The sequence below is a fragment of the Pavona decussata genome, unplaced genomic scaffold (genome assembly GCF_977016875.1).
Source record: "Pavona decussata unplaced genomic scaffold, jaPavDecu1.1 SCAFFOLD_114, whole genome shotgun sequence".
Taxonomy (NCBI): domain Eukaryota; kingdom Metazoa; phylum Cnidaria; class Anthozoa; order Scleractinia; family Agariciidae; genus Pavona; species Pavona decussata.
The window spans coordinates 5832309-5851127 of NW_028145528.1; the positions used below are offsets into that span (position 1 = coordinate 5832309).

Sequence of the window (18819 nt, forward strand, 5' to 3'; positions counted from 1 at the left end):
TGGGAGCTAAGGCCATTACATTAGGTTCATGGGACAAAACATTAAAAAAGTTATGAATTTTGAAAGTCAACGCAGGTACTTTGTCCTCCTTCCCCTCACGCACCAAGTGGTGGACCAAGAAGATCCTTTCAGCCAGCTCTCCATAGCCAGATGAAAGACATTTATTTTGCGCAGACGGCTCTAGCCTGAGCACTGAGAAAGCTAAGTTCTGTTTAAACTAAAGTGAAAATTCGTTATTTATAGGTATGATCCCGTTGGAAAATCTTTTAATTCTTCGATGGCAAAATTTGAACTCCTGACCTCCATTTTACCGACGCAATGCTCCGGCAACTGAGCTTCCAAGCTTCACACGAGCGACGCAAATGCAAGCGCAAGCGAACACACGTGTGAACTACCACAACGCAAATGCAAACGCAAGCGCAAGCGCCAACACAAGAAATGGAAAATTTTCCATTTCCTTGAGCTTGCATTTGCGCTTGCGTTTGCATTTCACACGTGTGAAGTGGGGCAACGCAAAGACAAACACAAACGCAAAATGAAAAATACTCGTTCTATGCCTCTATGGTTTAAGTTCAAACCAAGCTCGTCCTCCTCTGCTATCTTTAATCTCGCTCCCAGAGTCCTTGTTTAACGCGGTCCCTGGGAACAAGATTGCCGCCATCTTGGGATATTGAAATGCGCGTGCGTATCTCATTCTGCTTGCATTTGTGTTCGACGTGTGAACGTCTCTTGCACTTGTGTTTGCGTCGCAGGTGTGAACCAGCTCTAAGTCATGTCTTTATGAATACATAAATTATTCACCTGTGAATTTCATTTAATTTTGCTGTCTTATTGTGTAATTATCTATACTTTAATTAAATACAAACAGAAGAAGCGTCCATTGGCCGACAAAACTTTGTTCATTACCACATCTCGTTCCTTTTGAAAATCTATAAAAATTGAACTTGAAGATTAATAAACATTTGAAAATTTATAGTGTTGATTGTAGAAATATACACTACCACCACCTTGCTCTGAAAGTTGCTAGCCGTATGTTTTACAAGTTTAGAGGGCAAGGTAGAACGATTGTTTACAATTTTATTACAATTTTAAGGAGACATGCAAAAGTGTTTGTTGCTCATCAGTCGTTTTGTATCATTTTTTTCTAATTTTTGACTGTATCGTGACACAAACGATAGTTTTTTTCCATTATAGTTCCTTGTGAATCACAAAGGAAGACTATTTTTGGCTCACTTGAATAGGGCCAAGGAGTTTGAGGACGTTTTATTGTAGTCCCAATTCAACTAAGGCAATAGTTAAACTGAGCTCAAAACGAAAGCTAAAGAGAGAGGGAGAGAAAAAGAAAGAACTCTGAAGAATTTGAGGAAGACACTTGAAAACCATCTGGTCTCATTCAGTTGTGCTTTAACTCAGTTGCACTGGCAATTTCCAATTGTTATAGAAAAGCTAAGGTGTACATTGGCGGCCATGGAAAGTCGAAAGCGCAGCGTATATCTGTTATACTGCCATTGCTATGGCTGTTTTCATCAAAATGTACAACGCGAACATTAGTTGCCATCAGGGAAAGATTGCACAGAGAGAGTTGCGTATTGAATGACAACCGGCCGGCCCTTTGATGTTATCTTCCTAACGTAGAAATGAATTGTCAACAAACAATACGTTAATAGGATGAAATCTTGTTATCTAAACCCTTTCAATGAAAGGCGTAGCATAAAGGGGCAAAGGGTTATATACAGGGTAAAACAGCAGTAAATTAAGTGACTTGAGGTAAAAAAAAGACCAAGAAAATTATCAATGGATTTGTGGCCTGTGCGATTTAAACGCATAAATATTCATTTCCTAGAATATTAATTTGTCGCATCCATCAAACTAAACATAAATAACTTCTATGTGTAATGTTGTGTAGCCTGTTTGATGTTGGCTGTTCTCCACTGTCGAAGCTGACGTTATTTCAACCTTTACAATTATTGTAGTTTATCTTTTTGCAGCAGTCAGGGATTAAAATCTTAATGGCGCATCTTCAAAAGTTATCCTTGTCGAATCTTTGTGCAGAATACTTTAAGAACCGGTGATTACAGCATGGATATTTATCACTTGTGTCAGTAAATAAGATAATTTAACAATGCGACGTTTGCGCGTTCGTAATTTCCGTATAAAAAATTGCACGCATACGTTTGCTTTCTTTTTTGTTTATACAGAGTCTCAGTTTCATAGCGTGCATAAGGATTAGTTTTTAATGTACGTCTTTAACAGTATTTGTAACATGGGGATGCAATGCTTTGAAGGCAAAACAAGAGGTCCTCTGTCAAACCCTTTGTCATCTCTTATAAATATCAAAATAGTGCATGAAATCAGCTTTGTTTATCTTTTCTACGGCTTCGGACGTCACATCGCACCTTACTGACAATGCACAGGATATGCGGCTCATTTTATTTTAACACGATCAAAAACCATCAATGCATCAAATCCAAAGAGCCTGAAAGGATATATTAAGACCTTGTAATTCAGTAAGAAATCAAAGGCCTTATTAGGATCGCACTTACGAATAAGTAAATCAAGAGAGCTTTGAAAGACAGTTCATTAGCACAATACAACGAACAGTGATGAAAAGTCAACACATAGCCACATCCTCGCAACGTGATTGGCTGTTGGACGAATTGGCACGTGTTTAATACAAATATCTGGCAGATTGACAGACAGATGGTAGAATGAAGCAACAGGAAACGAAGAGTTAACAGCAGTTAGCGAAAGGAAAATCTCGTTGTCGTATCTGTATCACTCGGTGGTCATGAGAAAATATATACTCAAAACTCCTTTTAGCGAAACGTGATTCCCAGTTACAACTCATCAAATGGGACGAAGGCGCGGTCATATTGCATTGCTTCTTGTTGTTCTTCAGGTTTGTTCATCGGAAAATTATTTATATGTAAACGGATGAAAGCAAACTGGTCTTGTGAAATTCGCTTTAACATTTGTTGCAATCTTATTTAGGCGATTTTACCGTTCTCCTCGTCTGTAAAAAACAAAGGTAAGCAATAATTTTTGCCTTTCCACTTCACTCTTTCTTAAATTCAATTTTATTTTTGTATCATTAACCCGGCTTTAAATTTGACTTCAGTTCACTTATGTCCCTTTTTACTTGCTATATTTGCGTGTTTCTGCCAGTGAACAGATATTACTGAAAACAAGATAAATTACATAGCCACTTTAAAATGTAATTTCCAGAAAGAAAAATAAAATAAACCGAAAGATTCTGAAAAATAGCGACGAAAGTCAGACCAACTCAAACATTGCTTAAACATTTCATTTCCTAATATTTTTCAATTTTGCTAATGACTGCGAATTGGGCTATGCCAATAGAAAGGTACTGAAGGGATTCTGTAGTGTTTTGTTTTATTAGCTTTGGCTGATGAAAGCTTAACTCTTGTCGTCGTTCGCTTAGCGAGTTAAATCATGGACAAATGAAATTCGTTTTTCAATTAAGAAAGTCGTCCGTTTTGCCAGTCGTCAGACAAACTTGAGAGGTCTTAATTGCTTAAACGAAATGGAAAATTAAATGAGAAACGGAATGGAATTTTAATGAACATTTCGTTTTGGACTGATGCGATACGTTGTTGCTGAATTTTTGAGAATGATTCAATCACGTAAGCAGAGAAAAAAGAAAAAGACCCAAATTTCATTGGAGTTTAATCGTAAAGCTTTTAACGCAAAAGGCCGTTGTTAACAAAGGCACCCTCTGGAAAAGTTTTGTTACTTTTTAAGGGTCTCCTTAAGAACAGCGACGACTATACTATAGTAACATACCCAACCAGAAAAGTAATTTAAAAAAAAAACTGTTGTTATGGCTCTTCCAGGCTTGAAGTTTAAACGTCATTTGACCGGAATCGTTCAGACGTTTCTGCCACAGAAAGGCAAACCTGTCTAGCTAAGTGCTGCAGTAGCTCACGTTAAATTATTAAAGCTTTTTTTTTTTTAGATTTAAAATTCGTGAACAACCTTTCGGCTCCCTCAAATCAAGCTTCGTTAATTTAATTTTGTCGTTACTTTCATTTTCTTTAATTCTTTATTTTATTATTATCATTATTACTTTGGCAAAACATTGCCGTTGTGGACAGATGACTTGTGATCTTCCTCTCGAAAGTAATTGAACAAGAAGCAAGGTTTAATTAGTTTCTGAAACATTAATATATCCTGAAATTAATATTATCACGACTTTCTATTTCATTCTTTTACGCTTTATGTCTAAGTACACGGGTTAAGTAAACAATTCGGTTTTAATTACGTAAATACCTTTTCATTTCCCCCGATAAATTGCGTAATTAAGTTTGTGAAGAGTCGACCGACAACGAAACTATAACGAAAATACCTTTCAGTAAGAAAAAGGAAAGCAACAAAATGTCAAGCTAAAGGCCGATAGAGCGAAATAAATCACTGGCATTTTTTCTGTTAGTTTTTATATACCGCCTCTTGGTTACTATAGCAAAAGGTGATTGGCTAGGTATTCATCCGCTATAGTTCCAGTGATGACTTGACTGTCATTCAAAAGATTGACATGTTTCTTTTTCTCGTGCTTGTCACCGGACACAATATCACTGCTCAGAAGAGCCATTTGGAGATGTTTTTTTTATCTTCTTTTCCTTTTCCAATTTGTTTCATCATACACTGCTAGTTGCGTACGTCCGACCTACGTTCTTCGCACTCGGCGAAGATAGCCAGTCTAATGCTTTCCCTCTTTGGCTGGTAGAAAGATAGTTAAATATATAGTTTACGGAATAACATACATCATATTTCACAGGATAATGAACGGGTTTTAAGGTAACAATCACTAAAATGGAAGTGGATTTCAACCAAATGGAGTTTGATAGATGTATATAAGGCATATTCGGAAAAAGAAAATCCGAGTTCTCCTAACACTGAGGAGTCGAACCTATGACCTTCCGATAACTAGTTCGGGATGATGCTCTACTGACAGTGAGGTACACGAAACCCGTGAATCACATTTCTTTCACGATTGGAATTTGTTTGCGCGTGCTCAGGAAAAGGCTTAGCAACTAAAGAGAAATGAATATACGCTGTTCTACACTAATCAAAGTATACTCTCCTTTTTTATGTTACAGAATCTGGCAAAGTGTTATCCGAGAGATGGGTGAACATCAGCGGTTCCGCAGTCGAAGACCTTACCACCAATCCTGAATTTCAAAAAAATGCAACTAAAATCAAGTACCTTCCAAAATTTAAGGAAATTGTGTTTGGACAGAGATATGGCGCTCGATATCGTTCTTATTTGCTCGCCAAAGAAACAGGAAGCTATACTTTCTACACATTTTGCGATGACAGCTGCCAGTTGTTTTTAAGCAGTGGAATTAACCCCAGGAATAAGAAAATGATTATCGATCAACCACGCCACGTCCCTGCTCCGAACCAGAGCAAGTGCTGCGAGTAAGTTTTTATCCCTTATCCCATTTTTTTCTTTCTTTTTAGTTCGCCACCTGCAATTTTGAATATCCTTCTTTCGAATGGCTTAGTTTTGTGTTTTGTTTGCTAGTTTGTTTGCTTGGATGTTAAAAAAAAAAAAATTTTTCTTTGCGAAGCTTGTGCAAAAACCACTTGGTAATTTGAGAGGGAGCCTTCTTGTAACATACTTATTGAAAGGCCCGGAGGAATTGAACGTATAATGCAAATTGGATAAGTCAAGTTATTAAAGGTTGTTGGGGAGCAAAATCTTTGTGTCCAGCAATTTTTCCATACAGATCTTTTAAATGTTAAATTCATTCAAAGTGTCGTGAAAACTACCCTTTAAAGACAAGGGCCTCAGGCTTTGCCATCAGTTTTGTTAACTTTGTCGTGTTCTTTCCATTTCTGTTATTCTCAATTGAAACCATTTAGTTACTTCCCATAAGTAAATGAAAAACAAGTCAGGAGATGCCTTAGATGCAAAGGGCCTTTTTATGTGAGAATTACGCGTCGTCAATGTGCCTCCTCTAAAGAGGATATACTTGGAAACTATGGCGGGTTCCGGTAAACGTTCCATGGATAAACTTCATTAGGCAGATGAGGAGGTTTATCTTCAGCACTTTTCTGCTGTCCTTTACATAGGTGGTTTGCATTTCCGCCATGTTGGTGTACAAAACAAAAGACAATTTGTTCACATAGTTTGCATAAAAATGGAAGCAAATTTTCCCAGAAGAGAAAAATCTTATTGTTCCTGTACACCAACATGGCCGCCATGACGTCACATGCAAACCATCAATTGCGTTTTATTTTTTATTAATTCGGTTGTGTTGAGAAATATTTCCTCGTTTGTCCACGAACTTTAGCATAGTTGCACTATCTTACTTGATTTTACTTTGCTATCATAATTCGCAGCGATTCAGTATTGGAACGTTTCCAGATTTCAGCCCAACAAAACCTTGAAAAGAATAAAGTCTACTACATTGAAGCCCTCTTTAAAAATGGTGCGGGCTATGACCGGATGAACGTTGGTATGAGAACGCCCGGTGATGAAATGAAAGTTCCAATTCCGAACGAAGACTTGCTGAAAGATGTCACTGAGGAATGTGAGTACCTCCACTGCTAAACATAACATGAAAGACGTTTTCACTTTACAAGAGGAAACAGCCGCAAATTTCACCGGTCTCAGTTATTTACCATGAATTACGTTCAATGTGGCTGAATAAGTTTGTTCAGTTCTTAATGGTAAATCGGTTTTTCCTTCCTCATTCCATTACGAGGTCTACCGAGAATGACAGTCAGTTTTGTTAAATTTTAAAATTGTCAGTATTTACAATTTAGTACAATATTCTCTGTTTGAATTCTCTTTCTCAGAATTTAAGAACTTCAGAATCTAAACCAATTTCAAAAAGAACCTATCAAACAACCTGCCTTATCAATTTTCGAATTAAGAAAATGAAAACATTTTTATTTCGAAGCCACTGATGAAAAGCAAATGACAGTTATCTTCGGAGCTGGCGAGGCAAGTAAAGTAGTACAAATAAAACATAAAAATGGACTTATAGATTCAAAAATAAGCTTTCCGCTCTTTTTTGCATCCTCTACAGTTGCTTCTTGTTTGTTTCACAACAACGGTGGCTTGCATTAATTCAAAACTAAATATTGTTTGAAAACGTTTTTGCACTTGATCTTAACATGAAGATAGGGTAATGAACAACCATGGCTTGAAATGGACTTTGATCGTAGAAGATAATTAACTAGATGCTTGTAGATCAGTGTTAGGTCTTAATTTTCTCGATACAGCAGTCACTTCTGCTCAGAAATTAGTTGTCATTGTTCTCTTTTAATGTTTTCAGATATTCCTAAGGAGTATTGCCTGAAAACAGGAGATCCAAACTATCCCGACTACATTGGGGATTGCCACGAACTTTCCGACTCGCAAAAGGTAGAAAAACGCCATGCTTGTCAAGTTTTTTGTGAACCACTGAAATTGCTTTTCAATCCAATCTCTACTCTAAACTCCTCACATGGGAGTAAGCTTAGCATTTTGTTACCCGTTCTGTGGACCGTTAAAGTTGTACGTTAAGATGATCCTGGTTTTGCCCTTTTTACCTTGGGTCTCTCACTACCTCCGCCCCTAAACCACCTCCCCCTCCCCTGAACTCTCCTTGGCACTGCTATATTAAGATAGATAGCGCGTCCAAAATTCTTTGAGGTTCAAAACTTGAGGTGGTGACATCACATGGTGTAGAAATTAACAGCCGCCATCTTGGATTTCTCGATTTCTAAACAAACATCACAGAACCATCAAAGCCAGTCATATTTTAGGAAACGTCTCGAAGGATGGTGGCTTGGAGCCCGATACTGAATAGCTAGCGTCACGGGATTGATTGACGGCTGCAAGAAGCATTACCGTTACAGATGTTGGATGTTGATCCATTCACTCCAAGTGTTAAACCTGGAGACACTGACTAATATGGTCTAAGTGCTACCTTTACAACCTTTGAATGAAATCGTGCGGTGTGACCATTCAGACGTGAAGCAGTACTTTATTATGCCTTTATACATGAGGGTTCTAACGTTAGTGCCTCTGATTGAAAACTACCCTTTAATTATTCAAATAAAAGCTATTAAAAAGCACTAATTTCCCGTGGTTTTGGTTTTGCAATATGCTTTGCAATATTGATTTTTGTCATTTTTAGATCCTGTGGATCAAATGCTACAGTGTGAATAACTTCACGAGTCCTTCAGTAGAACTTCCATATGGGAAGTGCGTTTTCAAAATTTAAAAGCCAAACTTGGGATAAAGATGATGACGATGATGATGATGATGATGATGATGATGATGATGATCCCTTGGCAGCAAAAAACCTTAGTCAGCTCAACGAGAATTGTCTGTGAAATGCCCCTATTGTCTGTAAGTGTCTGTAAGCCTTAATGTTTCCCTTTTTCCCTTTTAGATTGATGCTGTGGTATCTCTACTGAAAGACTTGCAGTCTAGAGTTGACAAAGCTGTAAATCCTACGCCTGAATTCCTACAAGAAATAATGGAGGTAAGCGGTTGAACCTCGTCGTGAAGAAGCTAAGTATAACCACGCCTTACTTTTTTAGAGTCATTCGATCGAGGTTGAATTTGGGGGAGCAGAAAATCCATTTGAGGTATTTCTTATACAGTAAAAATTTACTCCAGAACTTACAATTTTGTTTTTTAAGGCTAGTACCGTAGTAACAGAGTAAACAACATGTACTGCTTGGACGTTTTTGTTTAAAAGCTTTTTACTTGTGGAGAAAGCTAGATGTAATTACAACCATCAATACTGATTTTTCATTATAATTATAGACCGCTGGCAAGAAGACAAATGAACTGTTGGAAAGTTTAAATGATTCCTTTGTGGATCAAAATATTAGTGACTCAAACCGAGCTTTCGAAATCACACGAGAAGTGGAAAAACTTGGAGAAAGCATTGCTTTAGGGCTTACCAACGCTTCTACAGTTATAGCTGTGAATTATTCAAGTATAGGTAAGTAATGATATGTATTTTGTTTTGTCCAAAAATGCCGAAACTTTAACTGGATGAATAATGAATGAACACGATTTGATCCAATCACAGTGCACGCATTTCTCTAAGTATTACATAACGTAATTCATAAAATTTCGTAAAATTGACAGATTAATCTGATGACGACATTTCGCATTTGAAAAGAGCGGATTTCGGGAACACGGCAACGTTAGTGGATCGTGAGTTTTTATCTCTTTTGTGTTTCAGAAATGGCAGCAAGCTACAGAGAGAACACTTTTTCCTTTGTTGCTGCCTCAACTGCAACAAACGAAACTGGTTCCCAAAACAGCATAACAATCACTACGGGAAATTCAACATCAAGTGAGAAAAAATGTTCTTCTTTATATCTTCTTGATAAAATATATAAGCTATCGTCCAGTCTTCACTGACCCAGCTTAATTTTGACTCCCCAGTTTACCATATTGGGATATCTTGGTAGTAACTGAATGCGTTGCTGCTGTAAGTCATGGCTGATTGGTTTATTAGGAGATCACTGATAATCAAGATTACTCGTCCCAAGTCTTCCTTGACGTGCGGTCAAATATGTCGTCGACCGTTGAGCTAATCGGGAAGACGCCCTCACAGACAAGCTCGGTTACTTTGATAAGCACCTCGGGGCCTGGGAATGGGGCTAAATTTATGGTTTTTAATCAGCCATGCTATAACGATCAATGTCCAAGGCGAACTTGCAAGCGCTAAAACAAATTATGTTAACTTTCTCATATGTCAATAAGTACACAACGTTTTACAAATTTCGTTTTACCAACCTCTGGGCAATCTATTTGTTCTTTAATATTTTATTAACACTCTCTAAATTACTTTGTCGTCACGTATTACCTATTTCTTCAAGAGTAGGGAGCTTTAGCAACGACGACGGCAATTGCAACGAGAACGTCAAAAAAACAAAAACAAAAACAAAAACAACAATAGGTTTAGTAGCCAAAACAACAACTCTGCACGTGTATTACACTTTTTGGTACATTTCTTTGCCGTCACTGCACGAACTAGGGCGTGAAATTTCCTGTTTGGATGGTTTATGGAGGACGTAAACAGATTACGACGAATTTCTCCTTCTCTTTCTAAACCGTGGGTGCGGTCTCCAAGAATTCAACTCCTGGAAATTTCACCTGTATTTGACATTTAAAGCGAGTTGGAATAATCACGACGACTTTTGAAAAAAACGCGAATTCATTTTAATAGTGACGTTTTCGCTCAGTTGCCGTCGTCATTGCTAGAGCTCCCTATTGTCGGTCGTTGGCGATCCCGACGGCAGAATTCAGATGGACAAAGGTATCCCCGTCATTCAAAGTAGCACAATGATAAGTTCATGCAAATAAAACAAACGACATCATACTTTTTCAAAATATCGATCGTTATCTACTTGCAGTTTTTGCATTTATTGATTATGAGTTAAAAAAATTAACATGTAGTTGTCGTCTCCACAGCAGAAATGGCGCACTTTTTCGCAGCCTTTTACAAGAAACTGGACAAAGCAATTCAACACAACATTAGTAACGTTCACAGGTAGGAGCTGAAGATAGCTGTGTTATTTAATCCTTTCTGGTATTATAAACTGATTTCATATTTAGAGGTTCATGAGAGAAGCTCTACTCTTGCAAGTTAAAGTTTTGAAAATGCCGAGTCAATTCTTTGAAACACCACAACATTATTTCCGTGAATTGCCACAAAACAAGAGAGAGCCAAAGAAAGAATTGTGAGCCAGAAAGCTTCAGAGAAAGTATTGTGTACTTCTTTAGAGAGAATGATCACGGCTTAAATTGTACATAAAAATGAATAACAGCTCTATCCACAGTAATGGCCCAAATTAAAGAAGACTAAGAATTGAAGTAATCTCCTTCGCCTAATATACCTTTATCTTACATACTTTTATTCGTTATTATTTATCCATTCATTTATTTCTTTATTTTCCTTTTTACCTATATACTCAGTTTATCGTAGCGACAATCCATAAATAAAATAAATGACAGTTCTATCCAAAGCAACAGCAGAATTTATTTCGTACGTTTACATGAAGTAATCTCCTTCGCCCAATATACCTTTATCGTACATACTTTTATTGATTTTATTATTTTTAACTTTTTGCCTATAAACTTTTATCGTAGCGACAATTCAACAAGCCAAGAGATACTGCATTTTCTGAACAGTAGGATCATTTCAGGATCTGTATTTAGTACTGCAAATGAGTCATTCAATGGTCACGTGACCATTCGACTGGAACACAGCCAAGTAAGAGCACAAACAGACTGAATTTTCTTTATCGTTATAAAAGTAATTTTTCTTTCTATGTCAAGTGAGTACCACGTTTAGATTTTATAATCAAGTTACATTTATCATGTACGTATTGGCTTTTTTTGTCAAGTCATAATTATACCCTCTTTAATTTTTTAATCTTACTGTCTGTAAAAGTTCTGTCGTATGGTATATGTTGAACGTTTGTTCTTGTTATTTAATTTTGTTCCGTTTTTTTCTTTTCTTTTCTTGTTTGTGCTTTGTACTACGTGTTTATATACGAGTACAATTAGAACGTCTCTGGATAGCAATAACACCAAAGAAAAACAAAAGTGACTAATTTTTGATAAAAAGTTACAATTTTTGTGTCTTTCAGTTCGAAAGCTCGAACGAGATGGCAATGGTGTGTGCTTTTTGGCGCTACACAAACAGGTGAGAGAAACAACGGACTGCACTGGGATAAATGGACTGTTAATGTCACAATCCAAGGGACTTTGGATTGCAAGAGAAGATTCAACTGGCTAATTACTTCTCGCCCTCTTTCACATGATCCTATTTGCTTAAGGATTTCAGCAGATATTGTCCACCCTTAGCGAAACTTCTTTTCGTTGGGGAAACATTTCAATTGATGTAAATCAATAAGTTAACAAGAGTGGATAAGAGCAAATATAACCACTAGTGAGGTATACTTTGCTGCCTATATGGAATTTCTGGTGTGAGTTGGAGAGATGACATTCGGAAATTCTACTTCACAATCCAAAATCCAAGATACAAAAAGAAAAAAAAAAACACGTAAGACTTGGAGGGGTAATTAGACAATGACAGCAAATGCTGTGCATGAGTATTAATTCTTTTTCGTAAGAGGAGTGGCTTAAAGGGAAGACAGTGCGGGTATTACAGGGTTTTCAAGTCAATTACTTGCTCTTTTCTCATTTTTATTTCACCTCAAGTAATTCAACAGGCCAGTGGTCCACTGAAGGATGTCACAAGGATGAACAGTTGTCAAGTCATCAAGCTACTGTGTGTCATTGCAATCACCTGACTCACTTTGCTGTGCTTATGAGAGTTACAGACAAGAAAGAGGTACCAAAACCGCACTGGTGAAACCATACATAAATTTTGTACCAAATAGTATGTGAAAGTTCTTATGAAGTACGTAACAGTACACACCGTTTTGGCATATAATGGGTGACAGTTGAGCACCTTCTCTACTGTACTGTACTGTACTGTACTTTACTGTACTGTACTGTACTGATGTCACCTAACAGTCTCTGAGTGTGAATGCCCCTTTGTGGTGCTGTCTTCCGTGAAAAAGAGGGCCATTTGGCAATTGTAAAGTGTTGTAATTAAATGAGCAACAGTATTGTTCAATCTTTCTCTAAGCAACATTTCCTCGCTCAAATGCAAATGAATAGAGAAAACTTTCACCAATGCCACTATATTTGCAAAACGATGTTACTCCAAGTTTTAAAATAGCAAATATATCCAACACTAAACAGTTTAGGAGTCCAAAGGACACAATATGTATGACCACAATCTCGTTTCCCGGAAGTAAGACTTTTATTTCCACTAAGCCATGTCCCTGAGGGCATCTAAACGAGGCTCAGCAGCTGAAGTACTGTACAAGTATTTTCAATCGTTTGGGGCAGCTTCAATATTAGACTGCTCTTCTGTTTTGTTGGTCTTTATATTATAATTTCGTTTTCTTCAATGGAAAGAAAACTCTCAGTATCACTTATTTTTTATTTATTTATTTATTTTTTAAGCCCAATAGTAAAATTCATTTTAAAACGCTATAGCTATGTTTTGTGCAGGTTGTTCATCCTGCCGAGCCGCACATCAAAGCCTTGGAAATGATCACATATATTGGTTGTGGTTTATCGTTGCTGGGAGAGATTCTTACAATTGTAACCATCACCTGTCTTAAGTAAGTAACATCTGTATTCTTATTCTATTCTAACTCGCGAAAAAATGAACATTCATGTATTCGTCTTCAAAATAAGCTCAACGGGCGCAAAAAAAGATGTGGGGATTCGGGCATTAAAACCCTTTATGAAGCTAAGTTCGCGCTCTTCCGACGTTCAAGCCTTATCTTTGGTGCTTTGTAATCACCTAGACAAGAAACTAATTAAGTTGCACAAACCTGCAAAAGAATGCATCACACTCTCTTGGATAGGCGACTGTCAGGAAGACTAAGAAAACTAAACCTTTTAAGGGTAACCTACACAAAATTTCAGGCATAAATATTAATGATTTATCTTGTCCAAACGGAAGATGGATACGTAACGTCAAAAAAATGTGCAAGGATGAACTGGAAAGCAGTGAAAGTGTCTCAAGTCAACAAGAAGACCGTAATTTAAGAAATGTTCAAGATAAAAGGACGTGTGCCAGTTGAATTTTCAACCAGAATTTCCAAGTAAATGGTAAGCACACCTAGACTGAATCCCATCCACGGGGATTTAGTTGGACTCCTAACTTTTTCATCCCACAGAGACTGTTTTTAGGTCTGACCGTGTGGCCCACCTGCAGCGAGATGCTCGTGTGCAGCTTTGCCTTATCTTTGTATCTACCGTGGAAACAGGCTTAATGTCGGATGGCCTCCTATGCAGACGCTCTTTGAGCTCGTCACGCGTTCCTTCCCCCGCGTGGGGAGGAATGTTTGACGAGCCCCAAGAGCGTCTACGTAGAGGGATACATGTTGGAGGGTCAATATATTATTCGACACATAACATCGCCTAGTTTTTCTGAAGTCGTTCTCTCAGTTAAGCCGCGGAGAATTAAAAATGGATGCGGCCAGTAAGCAAACAAAGATGCATGGAACTGAATTAGCAATGCATCTAGTGAAGAGGCAGCGACAACAACGCACCGGCATTAATGGAACACAAAACTTGAAGGACTTATCAACTGTTACTTTCCACCTCAACAGGTTGACGAAAACAGAGACAAGCATTATTCACCTGAACCTGGTTGGAGCATTAGCAGTCGCGCAGATCATTTTCCTCACTGGCATAGAGGCCACACAGAATAAGGTAAATATTGAGGTTTCTTGAATAAACGTATATTCAGAATAACTCCTAAAAGAGTACACAGACAAACGTAAAACGGGCTTACTTTCAGTTGTTATGTACATCAAGAATGAACATCCTATTAAACAGCTTGGCTTCAAGAAAACAACCCAGTTTAATCAACAGTCAGAAAGTGACAATTGCAACACTCTGATATCTTTTGTTTCATTGGTTTTGTTGCTATATAGTTTTTGTTGATGTAAACGATGTTTCCGTTGTTGTTATCGTTATCATTGTTTTTGTAGTTTTTTATGTCATTTTTGGTCTTACCAAGAGTGGCACGTATTGCAAAATCAAGAAACAAGCATCCCTTTAAGGACGGTGCCTACTATTGTTACTGCGCATACGTTCTGCGCATCTCGAGATACTCGGGTTTCCTATGGGTAGTGCGCACTTATACAGGGATATTTTTGCGCGGTTTAAAACTATGCGGAGAAAGCAGAACTTATTAAATGCTTTTGGTATCTCAAAAGAAAATTGGGGGTAACCATGCATTTTTCAGAGATAATTAAGCTTCAATTTAGGAAAAAATCCCATACATTGCTTTATATTTTGGCGTTTTTTAGAGATATTATTGCTTAATTATCTCTGAAAAATGCGTGGTTACCCCCAATTTTCTTTTTGGATTCCAATAGGCCTTGCTGAGATCTGCTTTTCCCGCATAGTCATAAACCGCACAAAAATACTTCGGTATTAGTAGGCACCGTCCTTAATACTTCACTATGAAAGCACCGAAGCTTAGGGGAGGTAGGCGGTCAAACGTCAAAGCTGTTGTAGTTTTTTGCACAGTGGGCATACACAGTGTACGAGTTGTGGCTCAAGGGAGGTTACACACTCGACGATCTACCGTATTCGTTCGACTGGCAATTTTCAAACTCACGCTTTCTTTTTCTATCCTCCATTAGGCGGCTTGTAAGATAGTGGCTGTTCTTCTTCATTATTTCAACCTCGTGTCGTTCACCTGGATGCTAGTGGAAGGGATCTGGCTCTACGTCATGATAGTCCGAGTGTTTGAGACCGGACATAGCAGAATAAAGAAATACTGTGCCGGCGCTTGGGGTAGGTAACGCTGACCAGTTAATTCAGATGTCAAGATTCTGTTAGTGGTACAACGCTATGAGCGATTACGACCTTTCACTCCAGAATAGTGGCTTTCTTTGTTTTGCATTTTTGTCCAAAATTGCGTCTCTGTTTACCACTTTTTCTCGTCACATTGTCTTTATCATAGTTTTAGAGTATGTTTATAGTGGGCAAAGTAACTCTCGCCACTTTAATCAATCATAACAAACGCAGACAGTGTAATGAACCAGAGATAACCCGAAAGGAAACACATGTGACCGGTGCCAAGCAGAAAAGTCACGATTGGGTTTGAGTTTTGATCTTTCATATGCATTGGTTGAGAAATTGACGCGAGTTTTGCTACCAATCACAGAACGTAGTAAAGCACAAACCAAAGCAAACGCAAAACTACTCTCGACTCACATTTGAAAACCGCTCAAACTACATGTATATCACTATTTACCATATAGAGAGAATAAATGGCAGATTTGCCAGTGTAGCTCTTTAAGATCCATTTTAAGGAAAACTGTGTTGATTATTTTTCTCTACACTATAATAACATAACGTGTTAGACTTCTTGTGGTGGTCACAACTTAGTTGTTTATCTTCACGTATTTTTAAGACCAAGACTTATTTTAGTTTCAATTCATTTGACAGGAATCCCGTTTGTATTTGTTGTAATTACTTTATCGGCAAGTTTTGACGGTTATGGGACTGATACAAGGTAATATCGACGCTTAAAGAAACTGATTAAGAGTTAATAACTTCATGGGGATTAGCGTATATGGAAATTCCACTGGGAATGTTGTAAATTAAGATTTACTTATTCCCACTAAAGTTTGCTTTTTCATTTCACAGATTTATCAATTACAACGTTTCCCTTTGATAAGATGCTGTATAGTTGGTTTTTCGGTCTTTCTATCTTGGTTAGCGTTTGGTTGGTAGTTAAGTGTTTTGTTTTTGTTGCTGTTGTTATTGTTGTTGTTATTGTTTTGGTTATTTCAAGTTTGGTTTGTTGTGGGTTTTCTGTTTGTTTGTTTGTTTGTTTTTCTTTCTTTCTATCTTCTTTTCCAAGTTTTATTTGTTTGTTTGTTTTTTCTGATCGGCCAGTCCTTTGGTGCTTTGGCTCGACTCGTAATCAACTTACACAAAATACTGACGGAAGAATTAACATCGGATTAAAACATTCTCAGTGTTACTTATAAGCAGCTAGCACACAACTGATAGCATCCAACCTAGCACATCTCCAGCAAATCTTCTCTTGTTCATTTTCAGTTGTTGGTTATCTGTACAGAAAGGGACGATTTGGAGCTTTGTAGTGCCAGTCCTGCTTATAGCTCTGGTAAGGAGAACTCCATTCGCACTATAGCCTTTACATATGTATTAGCAACTAAGCCGGCTTTAAATGGTTAGCTGGTAAATCCATTCTTGTCTGATTTTGTAACGTAACTTTATAATAGACTGAAACCACAAAATGGCTATTTAAATATTTTAAGAAAATTAGTTTTAGTCAGCCCTTTTTGTCTGTTACAAAGCTGACACATCACCACTGAATTGAATGAGTCGATTGAATTCCGTAGCTCGACGTTCAAGGATATTGGTACTAAAAAATTCCTAGTATGCAAGATGTTTGTCCCATGAACCTAGTTTAATGGCCTTAGCTCCCACGAGTCTCCCCTAGATCAGTGGTAGAGCATCCGAACTAGTAATCAGAAGGTCTCAGGTTCGAATGCTGATAGGAGCACTCGGATTTCCATTTTCCGAGTATGCCCGTACCACTCACTGAAAACAAAAAAACATCATTCAATTCCTAGGGTTTCTTTTAATTGACCGGATGCCATCTGCTTACTCCGAAAACGAGTTCACGGTATTGCGAATCCATCAACGTCAGTGGCTGATTGCAGTAACGCTGGCTATTCACTATGTGGGATCCCTCCCCCTCTTGTTCGTTGAAAGTGAACAATACAGCTAATGCCGGTGAAAAAGTTGGTTTTGCTTCTGTTTCCAAAAAGAGTTGCTTTTGGATCAGCTTCCATCATTTTGGTCTTAACTAGACTACGTAAACACTATTCCCTAAAAGAAAACTACCTTTCATTTACTTAACTGTTCAGTTTTTCTTCCGTAGGCAAATTCAATCATACTAGGGATGGTGGTAAAGGAGATACTGAGGTTGAATAACCCCGCAACAGTAGACAACACTAAATTTCAGTCTGCAAGGTATGGAATGTAAAAGATAACTGTCCAGACTGAAGGGATAAAGTATTATGTTCAGATAACAGAAATGTTTAAGTCCAGTATCTCCCTTCAAATCAAATCAAATCAAACTTTAATAATCACTCCTCGCAAGGCTGTTCAGTAATTATTTACAATATGAATCACTAATACTAACATCAGTACAAAACCAATGAAATATACTAATATCTAGATATCTACTAATTGACCGCTAATCATCTGACAAATTGTCTCTTTCATTCAGCATGTTGGTCTTCAGAGAACATTCTCTTCTTCTTGTAAACCATGTAATTTCTGTAGTGTGGATTGAACTTCAAGCCTGTAAACGTAATCGTAATGTGGCCAAGCGTGTGGAAGCTATTGGATTTTAAAAACTTTCCTCTTTTTGTTTGCTCGTTTTGGTTCTCTTTTTCATCACACCAAAATAGCGGATTTCTGCTTTCTTCGATAGTTTAAAATTTCACCCCAGCCTCCAGAATGCAACAAATGAACAAGTTGTTTAGTTCAAAGCGGTTGACATATTTTAAAGAGTAAATGAATTCGTTAACTCTCCTCATCCAAGTACTGAGCATATCTGTTCTCACATGACAGGTCTGGTGTTCAGTCTGCTATTGTGCTGTTACCATTACTTGGGATCACGTGGTTATTTGGTATATTGACATTCAACAGTGACACGCTGGCATTCCAGTATCTGTTCGCCATATTTAACTCACTTCAGGTTTGTCTCTACGTCAGCCTAGTTCCCAGGTTTAATTGCGCTTAACGAGCCAACGAAGCCTCAGTTCGGAGGCTTGGGTCAGATCAGCTCAACGGCTGACGTCACATTCGACAACAAGCCAAGAAAAACTGGGGACGACGCTTAACTTCTATGCTAATGATGGCTTTTCGCAGAATTATTTAACAACCAGATTATTGTTTTTATTTTGAAAGGAAAGTCCAAATAGAATTCTTTGTAGATAGGTCGTAACTATAAAGAGTCACAGTCTTAAATACTTCTAAATATTTTTCGGCAGTAAGATTTTTGGAAGAGCGTTTTTGATAAATATTACACTATTGTCATTTGTGCAATTTTAATGTCAGCAGTAATGCCCCAGACTCCATTTGTTTACTGTAAAAGGCAGCTCATTTGGTCAGCTCACATGGTATTTACATGTCTGTTAAAAAGTTGGTGCCAGGCCTTGACTCTTACGGCACCTGTGTAT

At 37.7% G+C, this 18819-nt stretch overlaps 1 protein-coding gene across 3 annotated transcripts in view; it reads left to right on the forward strand.

The window, feature by feature from the left end:
* LOC146470441 (uncharacterized) overlaps positions 1 to 18819 on the forward strand; it is a 26663-nt gene that overhangs the window by 4655 nt on the left and 3189 nt on the right. Inside the window, exons 1-19 of one of the 3 annotated variants that reach the window (XM_085122562.1) lie at positions 2200 to 2899; positions 2992 to 3028; positions 5118 to 5439; positions 6367 to 6557; positions 7308 to 7396; positions 8412 to 8504; positions 8792 to 8972; positions 9219 to 9332; positions 10457 to 10535; positions 11135 to 11258; positions 11638 to 11693; positions 12212 to 12344; positions 13076 to 13188; positions 14188 to 14290; positions 15232 to 15385; positions 16043 to 16109; positions 16661 to 16727; positions 17511 to 17602; positions 18209 to 18335. In XM_085122562.1, coding sequence (XP_084978688.1) covers positions 2852 to 2899; positions 2992 to 3028; positions 5118 to 5439; positions 6367 to 6557; positions 7308 to 7396; positions 8412 to 8504; positions 8792 to 8972; positions 9219 to 9332; positions 10457 to 10535; positions 11135 to 11258; positions 11638 to 11693; positions 12212 to 12344; positions 13076 to 13188; positions 14188 to 14290; positions 15232 to 15385; positions 16043 to 16109; positions 16661 to 16727; positions 17511 to 17602; positions 18209 to 18335 — 2190 coding nt within the window. In that variant the 5' untranslated portion in view covers positions 2200 to 2851. Of the gene's footprint in view, positions 1 to 2199; positions 2900 to 2991; positions 3029 to 5117; positions 5440 to 6366; positions 6558 to 7307; positions 7397 to 8411; positions 8505 to 8791; positions 8973 to 9218; positions 9333 to 10456; positions 10536 to 11134; positions 11259 to 11637; positions 11694 to 12211; positions 12345 to 13075; positions 13189 to 14187; positions 14291 to 15231; positions 15386 to 16042; positions 16110 to 16660; positions 16728 to 17510; positions 17603 to 18208; positions 18336 to 18819 lie in introns of those variants that run through there. The other 2 variants (XM_085122560.1, XM_085122561.1) reach the window with 2 other exon arrangements.